General features: G+C 36.2%; 1 protein-coding gene across 2 annotated transcripts in view; it reads right to left on the reverse strand.

The window, feature by feature from the left end:
- Nucleotides 1-20,895, reverse strand: part of LOC128996319 (uncharacterized) — a 144,413-nt gene that overhangs the window by 69,573 nt on the left and 53,945 nt on the right. For both annotated transcript variants that reach the window (XM_054421571.1, XM_054421572.1), the window contains exons 2-3: nt 12,664-12,802; nt 11,215-12,163 (exon numbers count right to left, since the gene is read on the reverse strand). In XM_054421571.1, coding sequence (XP_054277546.1) covers nt 11,215-12,163; nt 12,664-12,773 — 1,059 coding nt within the window. In that variant the 5' untranslated portion in view covers nt 12,774-12,802. The remainder of the gene's footprint in view (nt 1-11,214; nt 12,164-12,663; nt 12,803-20,895) is intronic.

Consider the following 20,895-nt stretch of genomic DNA (forward strand, 5'->3'; position numbering starts at 1 on the left):
ATGAAAAATATGGATTTGTTGTAATTGATAAGGATGAAAGTATTAAAAACGGGCGATACCGAATAGGGTTTGATAGGTTCGTTATAATGCACCAGCAGTAACACATTTTATCTATTAGTAGATTGAATTTCATGATGAGAACATGGGTAGCCAAGAAAAGCTTGTAAAGGAAATAAAAACATTAAGTGATTCCATTAGAAGAAAAAACAGGGCTCTAAGAATGGGTATAAGTGAAAGAGATAGGTATTTAGAAACAACATTTAAACCTATTATTGAACCCATAAAAGACCTGTCACACACGTTTTCTAAATCAATTCAACCTACAGATAGTGAAATGTTACTACCTGTATCGAAATCAGAAGTACAAGATGGTTTAGAACCATTAACGACCTATAATGACTACGAAGATTCAGAAGAATTTGAGGACGCTGAGGAGACTGATGAATCAGATCAAGATTCCAGAGAAGGGGACAAAACTTTGGAAATTCCTCAAGAATATGAAAGTATTAAGAATGCGGATATTAATCCATCTGAAATAAGTAAATTGGGAGAAGATATAACTTCAAAATCTGTGCTTGGAAGGAAGTACTTATTAAAAATGTTACATTCTACAAATGCTAACAGAAAATACCATGTTTATGGTGCTAGACTTGAAGACAACGGGCTAATGATTGGAAATAGTAAGCTAGACATTGATGAAAATGATGTTATACACGTAGGAAACAAAAAATATAAGGGGACACCTGGTTTATTCGAACTTATATTTAAAAACAAGCCTGGTAAATATAATAAAAAAGATTTAGTTTTATTTAAAAACATTTGTGCTAAAACAAACCTTCATAGAAAAGGTTACAACTCAAATTTACCAATACATAGAAACCAATCTGTTAAATACACAACTATCATATCAGAACTATTCCCGTCACAAGTCAGAAGAGTTAAAAGAAGGGCAATCTCATCAATCGACATTGATACAATTCATAAGAGAAAAAGGAAAGATGATATATCAACTTATTCTGGAGAAGGACTATTTAAAGACTGCTCCAACACTAACGTAATATATTACAACAATGCAAACAAATTAATCGATAGAATGAAATTGATACGTGAAGCTATTGAAGCTGGTCATTCAGGTTTAGAAAACGAATGGGTAGCTTTGGTTGATGAACTGCGCAATCGAGGGATAATTGATTAATACTAATAAATGCTATATATTTATTAAAATTACAAAGAAGTATTTGTTGTGTTACTACACTGTATTTTTTGCGTAAGGAGCTTTCATATACAATTACCAGTGTTTATTAAACAAATCGTATAAATTAAAAGGAAAAACTATTTATTAGTCATTCGTTGAAACATATTTATAGAGTGCACTCTTCATTTGTGATTTTACTATAAAAACAAATGTTATACAACAACCGTGCCATTCGCAATCGAGAGACCTTCAAGAGAGGAAGGGGAATAACATCGACGGCACTTTCTATATTGACTAAACCAGTTGGAGCATTAGTCAACAAAGCGATTGATTTACTGCCTGTGGAATTGCATTTAATTGGTGGTTATCAGTACTGTGGTCCTGGAACAAAATTAAAAAAACGCCTTGCTAGAGGAGATCCGGGAATAAATAAGCTCGATCAAGCTTGTAAAGAACACGATATAGCGTATTCAAAATTTGGTAATTTAAAAGACCGATCAGTAGCAGACAAAATACTTGCTGAGAAAGCTTGGCAACGTGTAAAAGCAAGTGATAGTAGTATTGGAGAGAAAGCAGCAGCGTTAGCAGTAGCGGCAGCAATGAAAGGAAAAACAGCTTTTGGTGGAGGAAAAAGGAGAAAAGGAAGACGTAGTAATGTTAAGAAACGTGGAGGAAATATAAGAAGGAAAAAAAACAGAACTTCTCATAGAAAAAAAAAGAACAAACCTACAATTTGGTCTATGATAAAGAACGGAGGAGGGTTATACCTAAAGCCATACCGTGTTTATTAAACAAGAGGAATAAGTTGATAATTCCAGATAAAGCCTTAAGCAATATTGAACTTTTACGATACGCTAGCTGTTTACGCATACCTTTCTTCAGAGGTGTTTTTATGAAGGATGAACTACCATCCGTAGTAAATAATAACGAGACTGGTATAGTGAATCTTGATAATGCTAACGGTCCTGGCACTCATTGGGTTTGTTACAAAAAACTCGGTGAAATAGTTTACTACTTTGACAGTTTTGGAAACTTACCGCCTCCGAAGGAACTTCTTGAATACTTCAAATCTTCAAAAATTGTATACTTTAACTATGATGGACAACAACCAGAAGATACATCAATATGCGGCCATTTGTGTTTAGAATTTTTAAAGAAAAGCATTAGTTGTCTATAAATAAGTGGTAATTAACCTATGAGCATTCAGTTATGTCTCAGACCCTAACACTATCAGGTAGGAGCTCTGTGCTCTCTATCGATTATTTCCCGCCTATTGAGTTGAGTTCTCTTGATGAGTATGAAATCGGTCTTCTCAGTTTTGAATCGTACAACTCAATACCAAACGTTGATGAAACAAACAACCTGTTTCATTTCGATAAAGATAAAGTAATAACTATTCCGAAAGGTGCGTATGAGGTGCAGGACATAAGAGACTATATACAAGAAAAATTCCAAAAAATAACAACAAAGGAAAAGAAATACTATATCCAACTAGGAACCAACAACAATACTTTAAAATCTATGTTAAAGTGTACTGTGGAAGTAGATTTTTCTAAGCCTAATTCCATCGGAAAACTATTAGGATTCGGTAGTATTAAAGCCGAACCTGGAATCAGTTATTACTCAGAAAACGTTGTAGACATCTTTAAAGTAAACACAGTAAGAATAGACTGTAATATAGCCACCGGATCATTCATTAACAACAAACAAGGTCATATGATTTTCCAATTCTTTCCCGCTGTACCACCTGGTTATAAACTGGTAGAGATACCTAATCCTGTAATTTACTTGCCAATCACTACCCGGACAATCAGCAACATTACACTAAAAATCATGGACCAAGACAATAGACTGGTAGATTTCAGAAATGAAAGAATTACAGTTTGTTTACACTTAAAGAAAAATAAGTAGTGTGAAAAAAAACCTTTTTCAATTGTGTTTTAATATATAAGTAAATTTCTTTTGGAAAATCATTATTATGTTTGTACACGTTGAAAGTTGAACACCTGAAATGATAAGGCACCACATAATTGATAAATTCGGCCACTCTTTGTATACACAAAAACGTGAGAGACAAGTAGAGCTAGAAGATGATAACGATGAAGAAGATACTAAAAGATTTAGGGTTGCATCTGATTATGAAACAGCACGTCAACCGGTAACAAAAGGTTATTTAAACCGTTACTATGTTAATAAACTAGATTTAAAAAGTGTGGAAGAAAAACTTGTTCACATAGATGAAAAGTTGGACAAATTGAAAGAATTAAGCGATCGATTTTCCACATTAACACAAAACTTGAAATCTTCTAATGATGGTCTTGAGGAAGCGGTAAAAGAAGTAAAAAAGACAATTTCTCCTCCTGAAGGATGTTGCTTTGATGCTAAAAATAGGAGAATCACTAATGTTGCTCAAGGAATCAACAAAGATGATGTAAGCACTGTTAGCCAAACATTGACATACGATCAGGAAAAAGACATCTTTAAATGCGGTGATAAGGAATTCGACTTGGTTGTAAATAATCCATTAACTCCTGTAATAATAGCTAAAGATAGTAGTATAAGTGGATTTGCATCTTATCGTGGTGGAGATTACAAATTTCGCACACATGTATATCGGGTAAAAGATCGGCTTATAACATACATGGGATCAAAGTTTGTTTGGAATGAAGAAGAACGCATGATCAAACCTGAATATGATGGTCAACAAACTAAAAATATATCAAATTAGGGAAACTCTTGACATATCCTGATAATAAGTAGAAAAAATCAGATACTTTACAGAATGAATAGTAGTTATATTATATCAAACATCTTCATTTATATTTTAGATGAAACCAGGACCCCTTTGACTCTAGAGGGTAAGAAAAACTTCTGTTCATTTTCTTATGTTAACCCAGTTTATGAATAATGGGATTATCCTTTAAAAAGAAGAGCACTGGTGATTTAAGAGTTAGTAGGCCACCTGCATCAGAAGAGTTAACAGTTGAAAACATTAAATTTCTACAGGATATTGGTCTGCATGTAAATAATAATGGATATACTGGATATAACGCACGGTCCAACTTTCGACGAGACTCTATGGGAAAAAGAGTATCACACCCACAACCCCTACGCTTCATCGAAATTAAACAATAACGATGAAATTAGAATTCCAATCCAACAGCAAGATGTCTACACCCTTCCTTCTGAGAGTTGTTTGTACATCGAAGGAACAGTAACAAAAAAGGATGGCACTATTGGAACAACCATTCCTTTCGTTAGTAACCCGATGGCGTTTCTTTTTGATGAAATAAGGTATGAAATTTCAGGAGTTACCATAGACTCTACAAAAAGGGTAGGGATATCTAGTACACTGAAAGGACTATGCTCATTATCACCAAACGCAAGAAATCTACTAGCGGTTGCTGGGTGGGTTAATCCCAGTTCAGATTCCATAAAACCCAATGCAAATGGTAATTTTGATTTTTCTGTGCCGTTAAGGTTGTTACTAGGTTTTGCGGAGGATTACAATAAGATATTGATAAACGTAAAACAAGAATTGGTTCTGTTGCGATCTTCAAATGACAAAGACCTTATTATAGCACCCCAATCAACGACTGAAGAAGCTCTGGAATGGAAATTATACTTGAATAAGATAGTTTGGAGAGTCCCACACTTGAAACTGGCAGATGAACACAGGATTACACTTTTAAGGCAGTTGAAAGCTGATCGTGATATCGTTCTACCATTCAGAAGCTGGGAATTGCATGAATACCCTATTCTACCGGAGACAGAAAGACATACATGGACTGTAAAGACTTCTAATCATTTGGAAAAACCTAGATATGTGATAGTTGGACTGCAAACGGACAGAAGAAGTAACATAACTGCTGATGCAACATTATTCGATCATTGTAAACTTAAAAACTGTAAACTGTACCTTAACTCTCAATTCTTTCCATACGACAATTTAAATGTTTCTTTTGAAAAGAAGCGGTATAGTATTTTATACGACATGTATGCAAGATTTCAATCTTCATATTATGGCAAGGCAAACACACCATTACTATCACCAACTGAATTTAGTTCAAAAGCACCTATCGTGGTTATTGATTGTTCAAAACAAAATGAATCCGTTAAATCTTCTAGCGTGGATATTAAATTAGAAATGGAGTTTGAATCCAACATACCTTCTAATACAAGTGCGTACTGTTTGATTCTTCATGACAAAATTGTAACGTACACACCTTTAACCGGTATAGTAAAGATGGTTTTATAAGCCTCAGCAAGACAAGGTATAAATAGCAGTCACTTAAGCAAGGATTCAGTTTATATTTGTCAGTGGTTGAAGCAACATATGATACTGTAGACATGAATTCTTTAACGGACAAAGATAAAAGCAGTACCAAAGTGGAAGAAGAGGTGGTTGTTAGAGAAGAAGAATATGACGCAAAAGTTAAGCTTTGTGAAGATGAATTATCAGAGTTTCTAAAATTCCATACTCAAGATAACAATGATATGGACAGTTGTGAAAACAGTGTTTTTGTAACTAACTCAGCGCTAAAGAGGAAGAAAACCCCCGAAGACGACCTTCCTCTTAATATGTTAACGGATATTTTCCTCCGTATATTTTACCCCATTTCAAGATGTATGTCTAAAGGCATTGCAATCGGATTAGTGAAGGACCTATCATACGCACCTAACGCAATTTTAAATCATGGAGCAAAAATGTTGTTTTTTTCGGAGCATGCTTGGGACTCATTCATAAAACATTTGCACTTAATCGAATGTTATTTGGCTAAAAACATGTTTGGTAAAAAAACGGCTGTTCGGTTATTGGATTGTGACATAGAAATAGATATTTATAAGTATCGTGGAGGACAGCAAATACGTTTCAGAGACCTATCAAAACACGATATTAAGATTCAACTAACAAGAGAAGAATTTTATGTTTTGGGTTGTGCCGCTTCACCTGTAACTAGATACATGAAACAACTAACATTTTCAAGCTCTGTAATAAAAGAATATTTAGTGGATGCTATGGATCAATACCCTGACTCCCAGATTCTACACGGACCGATCGATACATCAATTTTTAATCGAATCCCCTATGAGGTTGAAATGTGGCGGAGTATAAAAGACTACGAGATCAATAAGACTACAACGGATGACGTAAAAGAAAATATTGAAGAAACACAGCCAATCTAAGTGTGTTTTAGTTTGAAATAAAAAAAACTAATTTAAACTCGTGGGGTAGGCCTACTTGGGGATGATGCCCACGTTAAATATACATCAACGCGCCTTAACTGTACGGCCTGGTATAAATATAAAACCTACCGTGGTGTGGAAATCAGTTACTTGACATTCTTACCATGGAGCAGAGGGTATGGTTCTCAGACAAAGTTAAAACAATAGAAGAGAAACCCTGTGTGATTGAGTTCCAAGCTTTTCGTGGAAATACAAATGAATATGTTGTTAAGGAGTTAGTAATTTTAGATTTATTAACGTACGTTGTCTATCCCTTTATGTTTAAACCACCACATTCTTTTAAAAAACTAAATTCTAAAGCCAAGTTAACTAATAAGTGGGTTACTAGGAATTTTCATCACATTGCATGGAATGAAGGATTTTTAGATTACAACACTGTAGATGATGTAATGTATCACTTTTGTGCGAAATTCAACCGTATTTACACTAAAGGTTTGGAAAAACGAAGCTGGATTCAAAAATATACCATTGGTAACGTGATTGATGTAACGATTGACTCAAATTTTAAAGTGTGTTATGACGGTATTTGTCTTGCAGGCAAAAACAAATGTCATCGTCAAGGTCAATGTGCTTTAAAAAATGCATACCGTATAGCATCATTCCTAAACCAAAAGGAGAGCTGCGGTAGTGGGGGAATCGATGGGTATAAATATGAGGAAAGTGTGCAGACAACACATCAGTATTGTTCCAACCTAGGACAGGAAAACACCTACAGCTTGACCAATAAAGATGGCATCTCAACTCCAGAACCTTGTTGATCAGTTCAACACTCATTCAAAGTCAAGTGTTTTAATTACTAAAAAGTGTTCAGAACTTAAGGAACTAAAACATTATATTGTGCATAGAATGAAGAAAATGGAAACATCTATTGGGGACGCTATTCTAGTCTCCTTAAGCGATGCACCTTTTACTCCAGGAGATGAACCAAAGTTCCAAATGTTTCTTCCAAAACGGTTTGTCAGCATGTTACAAAATGAGGATCTACGCAGCATCGAACCGGGCTCTCTCTATTTGGTATCTCATGGAGTTAGTGGGAACAACTCTACAGAACTCTCTTTGCACTGTTGTTAGAATAAGAATATTGTACAAATGATTGTATATAAATAAAATATTATAAATTATCATGTTAGTATTTTGTCTAAAATACTAACATGATATTTTTTAAAAACTGATATGGATGACCTTGACCTAAATCAGAAACAACATTTTTACAATCGATTACAAACTAGCTAACCCCCACCCCTCTTCTTTGCGTATAAAACGTTGCTAACAGTTGGGTTTTAATCATTTGGATTGCAGCGAGCCATCTACTCTCTTAATATGTCCGCAACCATTTTGAAGATTAAAATTGCCTTTCCGAACTATACTCACTTTCAAACTAGGCTAAATTCTTTTGAAAAAAGTTTACATAACTCTGTCGTAAACAATTCCAAATGGGAATTATCCGAAGCAGGGTTTTTTTACACTGGGAAGAATGATGAAACTATATGTTACTACTGTGGAGGAGGATTAAAGGATTGGCAAGAAGAAGATGATCCGTGGCAAGAACATGCACGATGGTTTCCAAGATGCCCCTTTGTGGTTGTTAACAAGGGGCAAGACTTTGTGAACAAATATTCCAAGCGAATAAATAAAAATGTGATAGTTAAAAAGAGAAGCTCAACCAAAGGCGTAGGAACAAACGAACCTGTGCAAAAACAAGGATCGGAGTGCATAGTATGTTTGTCCGCAGAGAGGGAAATTGTGTTTTTACCTTGCAAACATTTTTGCAGCTGCATCATGTGCGGCCTAAGTGTTGACAATTGCGTTTATTGTAGAACCCCTATTATTTCTGTGATGAAAATATTTATGGTGTAATACGAGGCCCTTTAAAAAGATTAGTGGTGGGGGTAGCTAGGAGGGGGGGGGGGATGGACTTTACCTATAAATACAAGAAGATAGTCCTATGCCTTCAATCGTTCTGCAGACTTCCTAGAGGCAACTACAGCTCAATACAACAATTATGTCTCTCAAGGTGAAGTTTGTCCAGTACGACGATGTTCAACTTTCAACCTACCATGATATAGATGTTTTTGCTGAAGAGTTGAGAGTTCTACTTGCAAGTGGGTATGCAGTTACAGTAACAACAACAGCCAACAGCACTCTGCTTCCAGACTACGGAGCTTACAAACCACCATGCCCCAATCGAAGAAAATTTGAAACCGACCATTCAGCATTCAACATATATGGAAGCAGCAGCTCTACGACGAAGAACGATTCCAACACTTCTTAGATTTAACTTAGATTTAACTACTTTACATTATTATTACTATTGTTGATTGTAAAAAAAATAAATGAATAAATAAAAAATATTCTGCACTATTTATCCATTAGTGCAGAATATTTTTTAAAAACAGATTCAGATGACCTTGACCTAATAACAATACCAACCAATCCACAACATACATCGCCAGAGTCGCTGCGTAATTCACGCTGCTCCACAATCACAAAATACTTACCAATTACCTAATTATGACGTCACGGGATCACCCCCGTGTTTTATACTACTTACCTGGGATGAATTGATTCATTGGGTTAGTCCACGGGCAGGATTTTGGAACCGAGACAAGAACATTAGTACGTTCTCATATTTGTGTACCCCATGGGAACCCTATACTTTTTTTAGAAAATAGTTTTCTTTAAATATTAGACCTTATAGATATACTGTGCGTAATAGCGCACAATAGAGTTAACTTTGGATAACGTATCTAATCGTGTATCCATGGCAAGGATCGGTATTGTAGCTGGTCCTCTGAATATTCCTTTGTATTTTGAGGAGACGATTTATCAATAAAAGTTTAAAAGTAGTGGTTTTATTAAAGAAGGTCTGAAAGCTTCTTCAGATACCGTCTGTGAAAGTACGTATAGCATTTAGTTTTCTTTCTTGTGGGGGGGGGGGGATTAATTTTGTATCTCAACATCTTGGAGGATTCGTGAAAATAGATCTTAAAACAAAATGTTTTCAAAACAACATATCGAGCTCCTAGTAAACCATTAAAATTTAACATACAGCAATGTTGTCATAAAAGAAATACGAGCGTTAAGTAGCGGCCATAAACAAACTCATCATAAAGATTAATTACAGTACTTGCAGCGATGATGCCACAATTAATGATAGCACTAAGGCCACAATAGCCAGCAAATAACACAGAAGAGATGTTAGCTTGCTTAATACACGTGGCTTCTCAGCATAAAGATGACGTTTCTGCATTGTTACTGGAGAAGCCTCTGGCAACGTCATCTGGGAAATATGAATACATAACTCTGCTGTCAGATAACTCGGGGAACGATGGAAATAGCTATGGGAACTCAGGAATAGAATACATTACCTGAGGTGTTAAATGCGAACATTGGATTAGTCTGAAACTGTTAATTAACTTATAAAATTAAGAAAAATTTTGGACTGTCGGCAACATAACTTGTAAGAGTTAAATGCGTTGATTTCGACTTCCTTTCTTATTTAAGTTCCTCTCTTATTTTAGGGGTTAACAATGCCCGATTTACTCTTTCTTTAAAAATACTATAAGCCATGGCGAAATATACGAAGGGAACTCATAGCTACAGAGCTATGAGTTCCCTTAAATACACTGTGGTAAAACACAAGCAATAAAATGTAGAATATCCACTATCTATCAATCTATTTGTTATATGACTGAAACAAAGATGAAATCTAGAAAAGGTCCAATCTTAGCTGATTGATCTTTATCGCCTCTCCATTCATTCCCAAGGTAAAATCTGCAATAAACTGAATTGAGTCTCAGACATTGCCTCAGTCACCCACTCAACTGTCAATCCTACATCCTGATCACCAAGCTATCAGAGACCAGACTATGTGGGAGGAACGGACAGGCGTGGGGTGGAAGTGAGTACTCGAGCTTTCTATAGTTTGTATTTGTTATGGACAAACTACACTATCTGTCAGCCCAAGTGACTTTCCAAATAAACATCCTCGTCGACTGTAAACCCGTGTTTGTTTCAGAAAAGACAAAGAGACGTCGTAAAACTGTAGTTTGGAGAAAATGCCGGGTACTTGATTACTTTAAATGAAGAGAGAATATGTTTGTTGGTATTCTGTGTTCTATGTTTAGAGGTCGTAGGTAAAATTAGTTTGAAATGCTTCACAAAAAGGACTGAGGTGTATTAAATGGTGAAAGATTGGTTTTGCTAAGTAGACGTAGTTTTACTCTTTCCAAGTCACAGGATATGGTTTACAGTAACATCTTCAAGTAATCAGTGTTTATAATAATTTATCTGGTCCTATTGATGTAGTGTTAACTGACACATGTTATTAAAATAGGCATTATTTATCATTATTTATTTTGTCCGATTATTATATTACTGATCTGATAATGCTACCTATAACTAGATAGAACCTAATGGCGACTATCATATGTACACAATGTTCAAGTGAAATTAAGAGAAATATCCATACAAGAACCTTCGTTTGAGTTTGGAATAGTTTGAAAATAGTCAGCTTAGTAAGTACAAAGTTGTTGTGCTTACCTAGCAAACTAAAGGTAGCTTCTTCATGGTTCAACACCTAACCCATCTGTCCTTGATCATTGGGTTGTTAATAAATGACCATGGATAAAGGTAAAAGATGACCATAGTCAGTGACACAAGGCATCTACCAGAATTCTACCCTAAACCCAGCTTATTTTTGGATAAATAGCCACGAAGTAGCGTTTACATCTTTATTACGGTATTGGTAGTAGGTAGTATTTTCTACTTACACAAATCTGCTTCTCAGCCGTTGTCGTCTCCTTCTCACACACGGTCCATTGCGAGTCCTCAGTCCTTTGCTCAGCCCGGAGTTTCTCGTATCCTCCAGGACCTCTACACTGCAAAGACTCGTACAACATGGCGTTTCGCACCCTCGTCGGAACACTGGTGGGGTTCTCGTGAAGGAACACCGGGCCGAAGGGTCTCGAGGAAGCGGACGACGGTGGACTCGGGGTAAGATCCGAGAAGCCACTACTGGTGGACGAGCTCGACGTGGAAGTCGATCCTTGCGCGTCGTACAAAGGTTCGACCGGGGGAAATCTGCCGAGTCTCTTGAGCAAGGATAGTCTTCCAGCTTCCAGGTCGTCATCACTAGACCCCTGACTGAAGGCTCTACCTACAGTAGCGACTGCTTCACTTCGACTTAGACTCACCGATAGTCTTCTAAGAGCTTCTTCTGATCTTTCGCAGTGTCTGTAAGTATTAGAGTCCACTCCGGAGTTTTGGGATTCGAGAGCATCGAGGCTTTGGTTGATCTTCTGTCCGATCTCGTGGAGAATCTCTTCTGCCACCTTTTGCCGAGTGTCCGCGCGGTTGATGGTATCGGACAACTCGCGTAGGAGGTCGTACGGCGACGGTGGCTTCTCAAACTTCTGTCGCATCCTGTAAATTCTCCGGTCGACGCGGACCGGTGGTTTTCTCTGGCGGTCCTCATACCTCGGCCAGACCGGACGCGGAATGCAGTAGTCGATCCTCCCCTCTGGGATGGTGCTCAAGCCCGGCGCTGACACTAATATCTTGGGGCTTTGATCCAGCGTTTCCTCTCCGATGTCTTCTCCACTCCAGCCTGAGCTTGACCGTTGACTCTCGTACCCCGAGCTTCCAGACTTTCCTCCGGCTCCGGAGCAAACGCAACGACCCTTGCGACGACCTTCTTCCTCGATGAATATTGGGTTTACCCTAGAAAAGAAGAAATAAATTAAGCTTTGGGGATTTGCGTTGTGATATATTGGCTAATATACCTAATTAACCGGTAGGGTACGTAGTCCACACTTTAATTGTTGAGTAGAAACATTAATATTGTTGGTGAAAAGGGTGTTACACTCTACTATAGGAGGAATACAGTAATTGGGACTTTTAAATAACGATTTTATTTAAACTTCTATAAAATGGGATACTAAAACCATATACAACATCATAGAACATATGAAAATAGTCTAATCTGTTATAAATATTCAAGTACATTTAAAACAATGTTTTTATAGACAATAATATTGATCTCTAACAAAGGAGCCCTTTTAGCTGCTCATGAAATTACAACAACCTGCATGAAAAGCTGCACAATATTATGCAAAAACTACTGCATAGATCATAGAGAAATAATGTAGTGCGGATGGCAATTAAAATATGAAAAAATAATCAAAATTTAAAGATAAATCGTTACAATCGTTAGCACCGACCTAGTGACAGCGTAGACCTGGGATGGTCTGTTGACGGCGATTGTTGCTAGAGGGTCGTCAGTTACCCAGTCCCGGGGTCTTCTTTGAGCCCCAGTCAACCACTTGATCATCCCCGTGCAACCCCATTCGGCCTCCTTTCCTGAAAAAAAACACATTTTTAAAAAAGAGCTTATTAAAAAAGGTAATACAAAATTTCCCAATTTGTATACACAATTCAGTGATTCAATTTGCATTTGAGCCAATTTTGAGGGTTGAGAGCTTTTAAAAGAAGAGATTTTCCTGATCCAGATCAAATATTTGTTTGTTGTATTCCTTAGTTTCGTTTTCCGATCTGGAAATCTCACCGGTTAGGCGGGCCTCTAACCGCATAATGACATTATAATGTAGTACCCACCTAATCTCTAGGTGCAAGGCATATTATTTAGTCAATGTGTGTTCTAGAGTATTTTTTTAAATATTCTAACCACACCGAAAGTGTACATGTCTATTGGATCCTATAAATGTGTATGTGTGAAGTTCCCGAATCCATTACACCGGCAAAAACACTAACCTAACTTATTTACTTAAAACCTAACCTAACCTACAACCAACCTCGCCTAACCTTAGCTCAACTAAAATAACTCAACCTCCCACATAAAATCTGTATACTCATATTTGCACCCAACTAACCAAGCATTGAAGATACAACACCTTTACAATACAATACGTTTTTAATTATTTAGATACATTTACTACCTCGAAAAAGTACAACTTACACCGAAATCTATGTAATTCCAAAGTAACATACATTGATGAATAATATTCAATCGAACCATTCGACTTTATCTATACGATCGACGGTTGAGATGCATATTAAGACCATTACCAGAGTAGCTGAGATATTGCAACCTTCCAACACTCATAAACTAAGGGATCGCTGCAGAGTTCACGACATCGTGCTGCAGTTTCACCTTGTTATGTGGCACAACCTTCACAGTACTACAATACACCCATAAAACACGGGATATGTTTTTATTGCTAGCCAAGAGCATACTACGTTGAATCATATTTAAAATCTTATATCTTCATACGTAGGCTTCGTCGAGGTCCAGCGATGTTGTCAGCGTCAACATCAAGGGTGCTGAAGATTCAATTGCTTATTTAAAGTGTTCTTACGTCACTACTAACACAGAAAATAATTGAGGGATTTCAAAAAGGTAAAATGTTCATTCTCTTATTTAAAAGCGTGGTATTTGATTATAACATCAGTATGACACTGAACGCGACAAGCAGTAATTTAGAAACAGAAAATTAATTCAATTTATCGTAATCTTGTCAAAACCTGTAAACTAACAATAAATATTTACAAACTATATCGTTACCGGACGTAAACATAACCTAAAATTGCTTTCAGCTGATAAACAAGAATGCCAAATAAATCTTTGTATTATGAAGGCTGGTAAAATACAAGATGTATGGAGTAAGAAAACTTAGCAAACAGGTCAGTCATTGGTCGCCAATATATAAGAAGAGTAATGTGTTTTGTAGTTATCAGTTGCTAATAAAGTTGAAGTAATAATAAAATTGCCATAATTTGTTATTTTGACGAAGAGTCATTTTACTTACCATTATTTGTTACATTAAAGAGTAGACTACTTTAAATAGGGCAATGAGTGGATTTTAATGCTACGTTTAGAATCGGTTTCATATTTTTCAGAGTGAAATCTCACATAATATCTACAAAGTTCCCCCGGTACATATAGCTTGAGCAGAGTGCCTCAAATGATGTTTTAATTGCCCACTCGGCCGCTGCGACGCGGCGCGCCACCATCGCCGGGAAAGTTGCTGATGCTGATATGTGCGAGAAAGTGAAGTTGTCAACGAAGGTCAGTGGCAGCGGCAAGTTTGCGTCAGCGATCGTCATATCGTCACCCGGCTGTGAGTTGTGTCAGAAACTGGTAGGGCGGTAAAATTGGCGGGGAAATCGTTCTCCGCAATGTACGGCAGTGCTCTGATATACCATCTATTATAGAAGTAGTCATAATATTTTTGATATATAATATTTTTTTTCCCTCTGGGAAAAGATAGCAAGGCACTCATAGCACATATTCCTGAAGATTCCGACATTACATACATCCTTAGCCAGACTAGGAGACTGAGTGGAACTGGGTACATTATCCATAGGGACTTTCCTCGTGAGATTAGGGACAAACGGTCTTACCTTGTATCAGTGCGGGCTGAAATACAACGAGTGGTGGGTGACGACAAGGTGAAGATGCAGCTAGTTCATGATCATCTGTATGTGAAGGGACACAAGTTTACGTGGGAAGAGGGCTGTCTAAGATCTGGTCCAACCAATGGCACAAACATCCTTAAAGAGCTTTTTCGACACGATTTTTCCGACTTTATTGCCAAACTACCGAGCGAGAAGGCAAACAGGCGCAATGAAACTTCAACTGTGAGACAGACACCGACGCCATCTCAGACCTACGCAGGGGCAGCTTCCAAGGAGCCTTCGCGGATGGCAGAGAACAAGAAATCTTCCTCAGCTTCCTCGGGTCCATCCCAAGCAGACGACATCATCAAACTCCCACCTCAGGCCGAGGTGTGAGAGGGCTACGCCAATCCTCCACAAGACCAAAGGCAAGAAATTGATCTTTATCAGGGACTTTTTAGGGCTTTGGTTTATAATGTTTGTGGGCTCAAAAGCAAGGTTAGTGGTACCAATTTTTTAAATGTTTTAAAAAGTTATGATTGTATATTTTTTTTGGAAACCTTTATATCAGAGAGTGATGTAGTTTTTATTTCAGCTCAGCTGAAGAATTTCAATTTGTTTTTTAAGTTAGCCGTCAGGACCGGAAATGTAGGGAGGTATAGTGGTGGAGAGATTATAGCAATTAATAAATCATCTCCTTTTATTGACAGCTTGACTTGTGTCGAAGAACATAATTTTAACATTGTAAAAGTGAGTTTCATGAATACACAAAGCTTTCTTTATTTTTTGCCTCTTTATTTAAATTGTAACAACTGGGAACAAGACTTCGAAAATCTAGTTACATTACTTGATAGCAGTGAGAAAGAAAATTGGGTTTTATTAGGGGATTTAAATTGTAGGACAGGGGATGAACAGGGATTTTTAGACGGAGAAGTTAGCAATATAACAAAAAAACTCAGCGATTTTCGGAAATCAAAAGACAAAATCATTAACAGTAGAGGGCGCAAAATTTTAGAGTGTTTTGACAACACAGGTCTTATTATTTTGAATGGGAGATCTGAGAGCGATAAGGAAGGGGAATTTACTTTTATAGGGTCATTGGGTTCATCAGTCATTGATTACGCGGCGGTGTCAGTAAATTCTTTACATCTAATCAATGATTTCAAAGTAGTGCCGTACCCAGGCTCAGATCATCTTCCATGTGAAATTAGGTTAAATGTTGCAAGTCCTAGGGTCGCTGGAGGGGAGTGTGGTAAAATCTTACCTTTACTTCCTAAGCTAAAATGGACCGCCAGTGACACTTTAAACTATCATAAACGTACTAATTTAAATTTAGAGTTAGTTACAATTTCTGATGATAACCAAGAAAATATTAATCAGGTAATTAAGTGTGTTTACGAATCTGCTGAACAGAAACCAAACAGTGTTGCTAAAGGTAATAAAATAATAAACAGAAATCCTTGGTTTGACTTTCAATGTTTAGCTGAAAGGAAAAAAATGTTTAGGCTTTTAAATTTATACAGAAAAACCAATTCAGAGGAAGTAAAGAAAAGCTATCTCACACAATTCAATAACTATAAAAAACTGTGTACTTGTAAAAAGAAATCTTACTACGATAAAATTATATCAGATCTAAATGATAGCAAAAGTGATAGCAAGTCATTCTGGCGGGCCATTAACACCTTCAAAAGGAAAAATGACAATATTGTGGGAGATATATCTGCAACTAATTGGTTAAATCATTTTAAGAATTTATTGAATCCATCACTTCTGACAGGGTCGATAAGTTATGCAGAACCGCTAATAGATAACGACCAGCTGGATAATCCTTTCACTTTCGGTGAATTGAGGAATGTTTTGAAATCAGTGAAATCCGATAAAGCACCTGGACCAGACAGAATACCTTATGAATTTTTCAAAAATGCCTCAGATGAATTTTTAAATATGTTACTAACGGTATACAATAACATTTTTATTAGTGAAACAGTACCAAAAACATTTAAAGAATCGATTATTTTTCCTTTACACAAAAAAGGCGATGTTAATTTAGCTGATAACTACCGAGGTTTGTCTTTTATTAATAGCATTACGAAAATATTCACGAGCCTTATAAATATTAGATTACAAACGTGGATGTGCGAGAATGAAGTACTAACAGAATTTCAGGCAGGTTTCAGAAGAGGATACGCCACCATCGATAACATATTTAATCTGACATGTATAATTAATTTACGTCTATTACAAAAGGGACAAAAGCTTTATGCATTCTTTGTAGATTTTAGCTCGGCTTTCGACACAATTGATCGGAGAGCATTGCTTTTCAAATTGGCAAATTTAGGTGTCTCCACGCGAATGCGGAATGTTTTAAAGAGTTATTACAGTGAAACAAGTTCTAGTGTGTGGTGTGGAGGCGGAATAACTAGTTATTTTCAAACTAATACAGGTTTAAGACAAGGATGTAATCTGTCACCGACTTTATTCAGCCTATTTATAAATGATCTGCCAGAAGTGGTGGAAGGGGGGTGTAACATCAATGGGGTTAAAATAAATGTGCTACTTTATGCAGACGATATTATTCTCCTTTCCCCAACGAGCACTGGGCTGCAGCATATGATTAAAAAATTAGAAAACTATTGTGACACTTGGAATCTAACTGTCAATCTAAATAAATCTAAGATAATGGTGTTCAGAAAGGGTGGAAGACTAAAGGCAGGTGATAACTGGAGGTATAAAGGAAACGTTATCGAGGTGGTAAATCAGTATAAGTATTTAGGGGTTACATTTACAAGCAACCTGTCATGGAACAGCCATTTTAAGGAAAAAGCCAGAGTAGGAAAATTTGTTATCAATTCTGTATGGAATTCTTTATTTAAAAACAATAAAGTGCCAATGATTTCCAAAATATCGTGTTTCGAGGCTGTTGTGCGATCGACAATCTGTTATGGAGCACAGACCTGGGGTTTCATAGAAAGTGAAATAATAGAATCAGTACAAACTTTTTTTCTAAAAAGAATATTTGCACTGCCTTATAATACGCCAAAATATGTATTGTACCTTGAAACATACTTCGATAAACTTTATTTTTACACTATAAATTTAAATATTAACTATATTTTGAGATGTTTAACTTTGCCACCAAAAAGATTGCCAAACTTTTTAGCAAAACAAATAATCGAGAAAAAAACATCTTGGTGTAGAGAATGGGAGTATTTGGGACAAAAATGCAATATTGAGTTTAGTTTCCAAGATCTCGATCCAGAGGGGTTGGGCCTCCAGCTGAGGACGGTGGCGGAAGTGTTGCGTGGCAGGTGGAGGGAGGAGTGTGTAGGCCGAGCGCGGACCTCTGTCCACCACAGGCAATTACTGACGCTCGACCTTGAACTTGGCGATAGGAGCCCAATAATGCTCAACAATACGCATATCGCTTCTTGGGCTATTAAAGCTAGAGCAGAACTGATAAATCTAAACTACAAGCCGTGGTCTGAACAAAATTATCTTTGCACTCTCTGTAATCTTCAACAAAATGAAACTGCATATCATTTTATTGCAATTTGCCCTATTTTAAAACATATCAGACGTCTTTGGCTTGGAAAAAATACTTTAAACGAAACAGAATATGAGTGTTTTTTAAATGGGTGGAATTGGCGAGCTTTAGCCCAGTATTTAAGTAAGGCATGGAAATATAGGTGGGACATAATTAATGAGTTCAATTTATAGCTAAAATTTCTTTCTTTATTTATTTCTCTTCAATTATAATTAAAAATCATGAGACTCGCTTGGAACCATATTTTTAAACGAATTAATGTTGCTTTTATTTTATGTTTTTTACGAGCTGTATTACATAAATTTAAAAATAATTATAAATGTACTTTTTTATATAAGTATACCTAGTTAAATAGTTACTTACATGTTAAAGTTTTAAAATATGTTATTTTACAGCAAGGTGCCAACCAAACAGACGGTTTAAATAAACCATTGTTTTGTGTGTTTTTGTTTTTTATTGTAAAAGATGTAAATAAGTTGTGAAGAATAAAGCACTTTTTTCTTTCTTTCTTTCTTTCTTTCTTATTTTTGTGACTATCCCAGCAGGCTTCAATCTATTTTATATGTCTGTGTTGTTAGGATTTAAGCAAAAAATATTTCCGAAGTCCCTTAAACCCTGTAATCTGTATAATCTGTGATCGCGTCGCAGCTTGATTTGGAAGAGTAGTAGGGTGACTTCGATTGGACGTTAATAACACTTTTCTAAACAAAATAAATCTTCTATTTGATTTAGTTTAGTTTATGGTTGAAAATGTATTCAATTTTTTGAAGTATCATCGTAATGTGTCAGTCATTTTAGTATCTATTGATCCAATTAGTCTATCGTCTTTAGTTTCTTGTGGTTAGGTATGTTAAGGACACACAGGGATTTTCTTGAAAATATTGGCCAAATCTTTGAAGATTGACCTGAACCTGAAGTAAAGGTAGAGCCCTTGGGAAGTTAACTTCAGAAGTCAGTGCTTCGGCAATTCCAAAGTGAACATTTAATTTACATCTTAGAAACAAATACAGAGTGGTTAATTGTTTGCACTATTCCAATAGGGTGGTAATTAACGACCATATTAAATCCATTACAAACTACAACCGGAAAATAACACCGGTTATATTGGGTGTTGGGGGGTTTGTTTTTTTTGTGTGAATCTCGTGTAGTGCATCGGATATTTCTTAGTGATGTCATTAAAAAGTCTGATCTGTATCTTGACAGAACCGTAAAATGAAGAAGCCCCGATTATATTTCCAAGAAGTTTGCTGTAAATAGCTTCGAATTCAAATTTGGAAACACGACTAACAATCTGATACCAATGAATACAGAACTGTATTCATTGCTGATACTCAGATTGTTAGCATAATTATAATCACACAGCTTACAACTTGTGCTATTAGTAGATTTTAAATCGATTAGTCAAGTTAGTTCACTTTAGCATGATTTCATACAACCTATAGTCTTTAGGTAACAATTTACAACGTGTTAAAAGCAAACTTCAAGTGGCATTTACCTCTTGTCATAAAATCCCATAAAACCTGCCAATTATGAGCGGCTTGAAGTTTAACGTCTACGAATAGAAGGTCTACAGTTGCTGTGAGGTACGAGGTGAAACTAACCAGCTTTATACTCCTCAAATACCAGAAGGTAATAGACAGAGACAATAACCATTCGTGACTTCACAGACTGAAAAGAAAACCTGCGGATTGATGATGTATTGTTGTCTTACAGTAAGGAGTTGGAGAGACCAAGTATCTCAAAATAAAATTCATTGTAAGAGAAATCCTAGAGTGAAACATTCCTGAAAGAAATAGGTTGTAGATTGACTGTTACAAATTAACGGTGACAATTTTGCAATAAATCCAGACGAAGAACTTGTTTTACATTATTTTTTAGGAATATATTAGTTAGTTTTCGTAAGGAGTTGTTTTAAATTGTTTAGAGTATATGCTTTCTATGTATGCTTCGCATATTTAGTATTGCTTGTATAAATTTCTCAGACAAGAAACGTCTATTAGGTCAAGGCCTTGTACCTAAGCTTTGAATATGCACTTTAATTTGAAAACAAATATTTTACCCTTACACCTACAAACTAAGAAATGCCAGCTACACTTATAAACACTAGTTAACTAAGTGGTACGTTTGCTTAAAATGGCCTCTTGTAGAATAATATTCAGGCTCAATTAAGCTAGAATACTGCAAGTATCCGGTAGTAAATCTGAAACCAGTTTTAAAATGTATTTACCCATGGGATGGATATATCCAATTGTGAGTTCTCCTAATCTTAGATGCTTAATATTTTACTTAAAAGTTGGACCATAGGTTGGAACCAATGTTGGGCTCTAAACGTAATTATCACATTGAATAAAACCATCAGCGATTGGCTGGATCTAAGTCTTGGACATCTAGGACAGAAAACTCTACTCTCATACCATTCCCATGACTAGGTAAGCGTATTCTTTTCTTGGGTAATCGGTTCAATAAAATAAGTTTTTTCATACAGTTACCTGAG

The sequence above is a fragment of the Macrosteles quadrilineatus genome, unplaced genomic scaffold (assembly GCF_028750875.1).
Source record: "Macrosteles quadrilineatus isolate MER2022 unplaced genomic scaffold, UCM_ALF_1.0 Scaffold_6__1_contigs__length_79288215, whole genome shotgun sequence".
Taxonomy (NCBI): Eukaryota; Metazoa; Arthropoda; class Insecta; order Hemiptera; family Cicadellidae; genus Macrosteles; species Macrosteles quadrilineatus.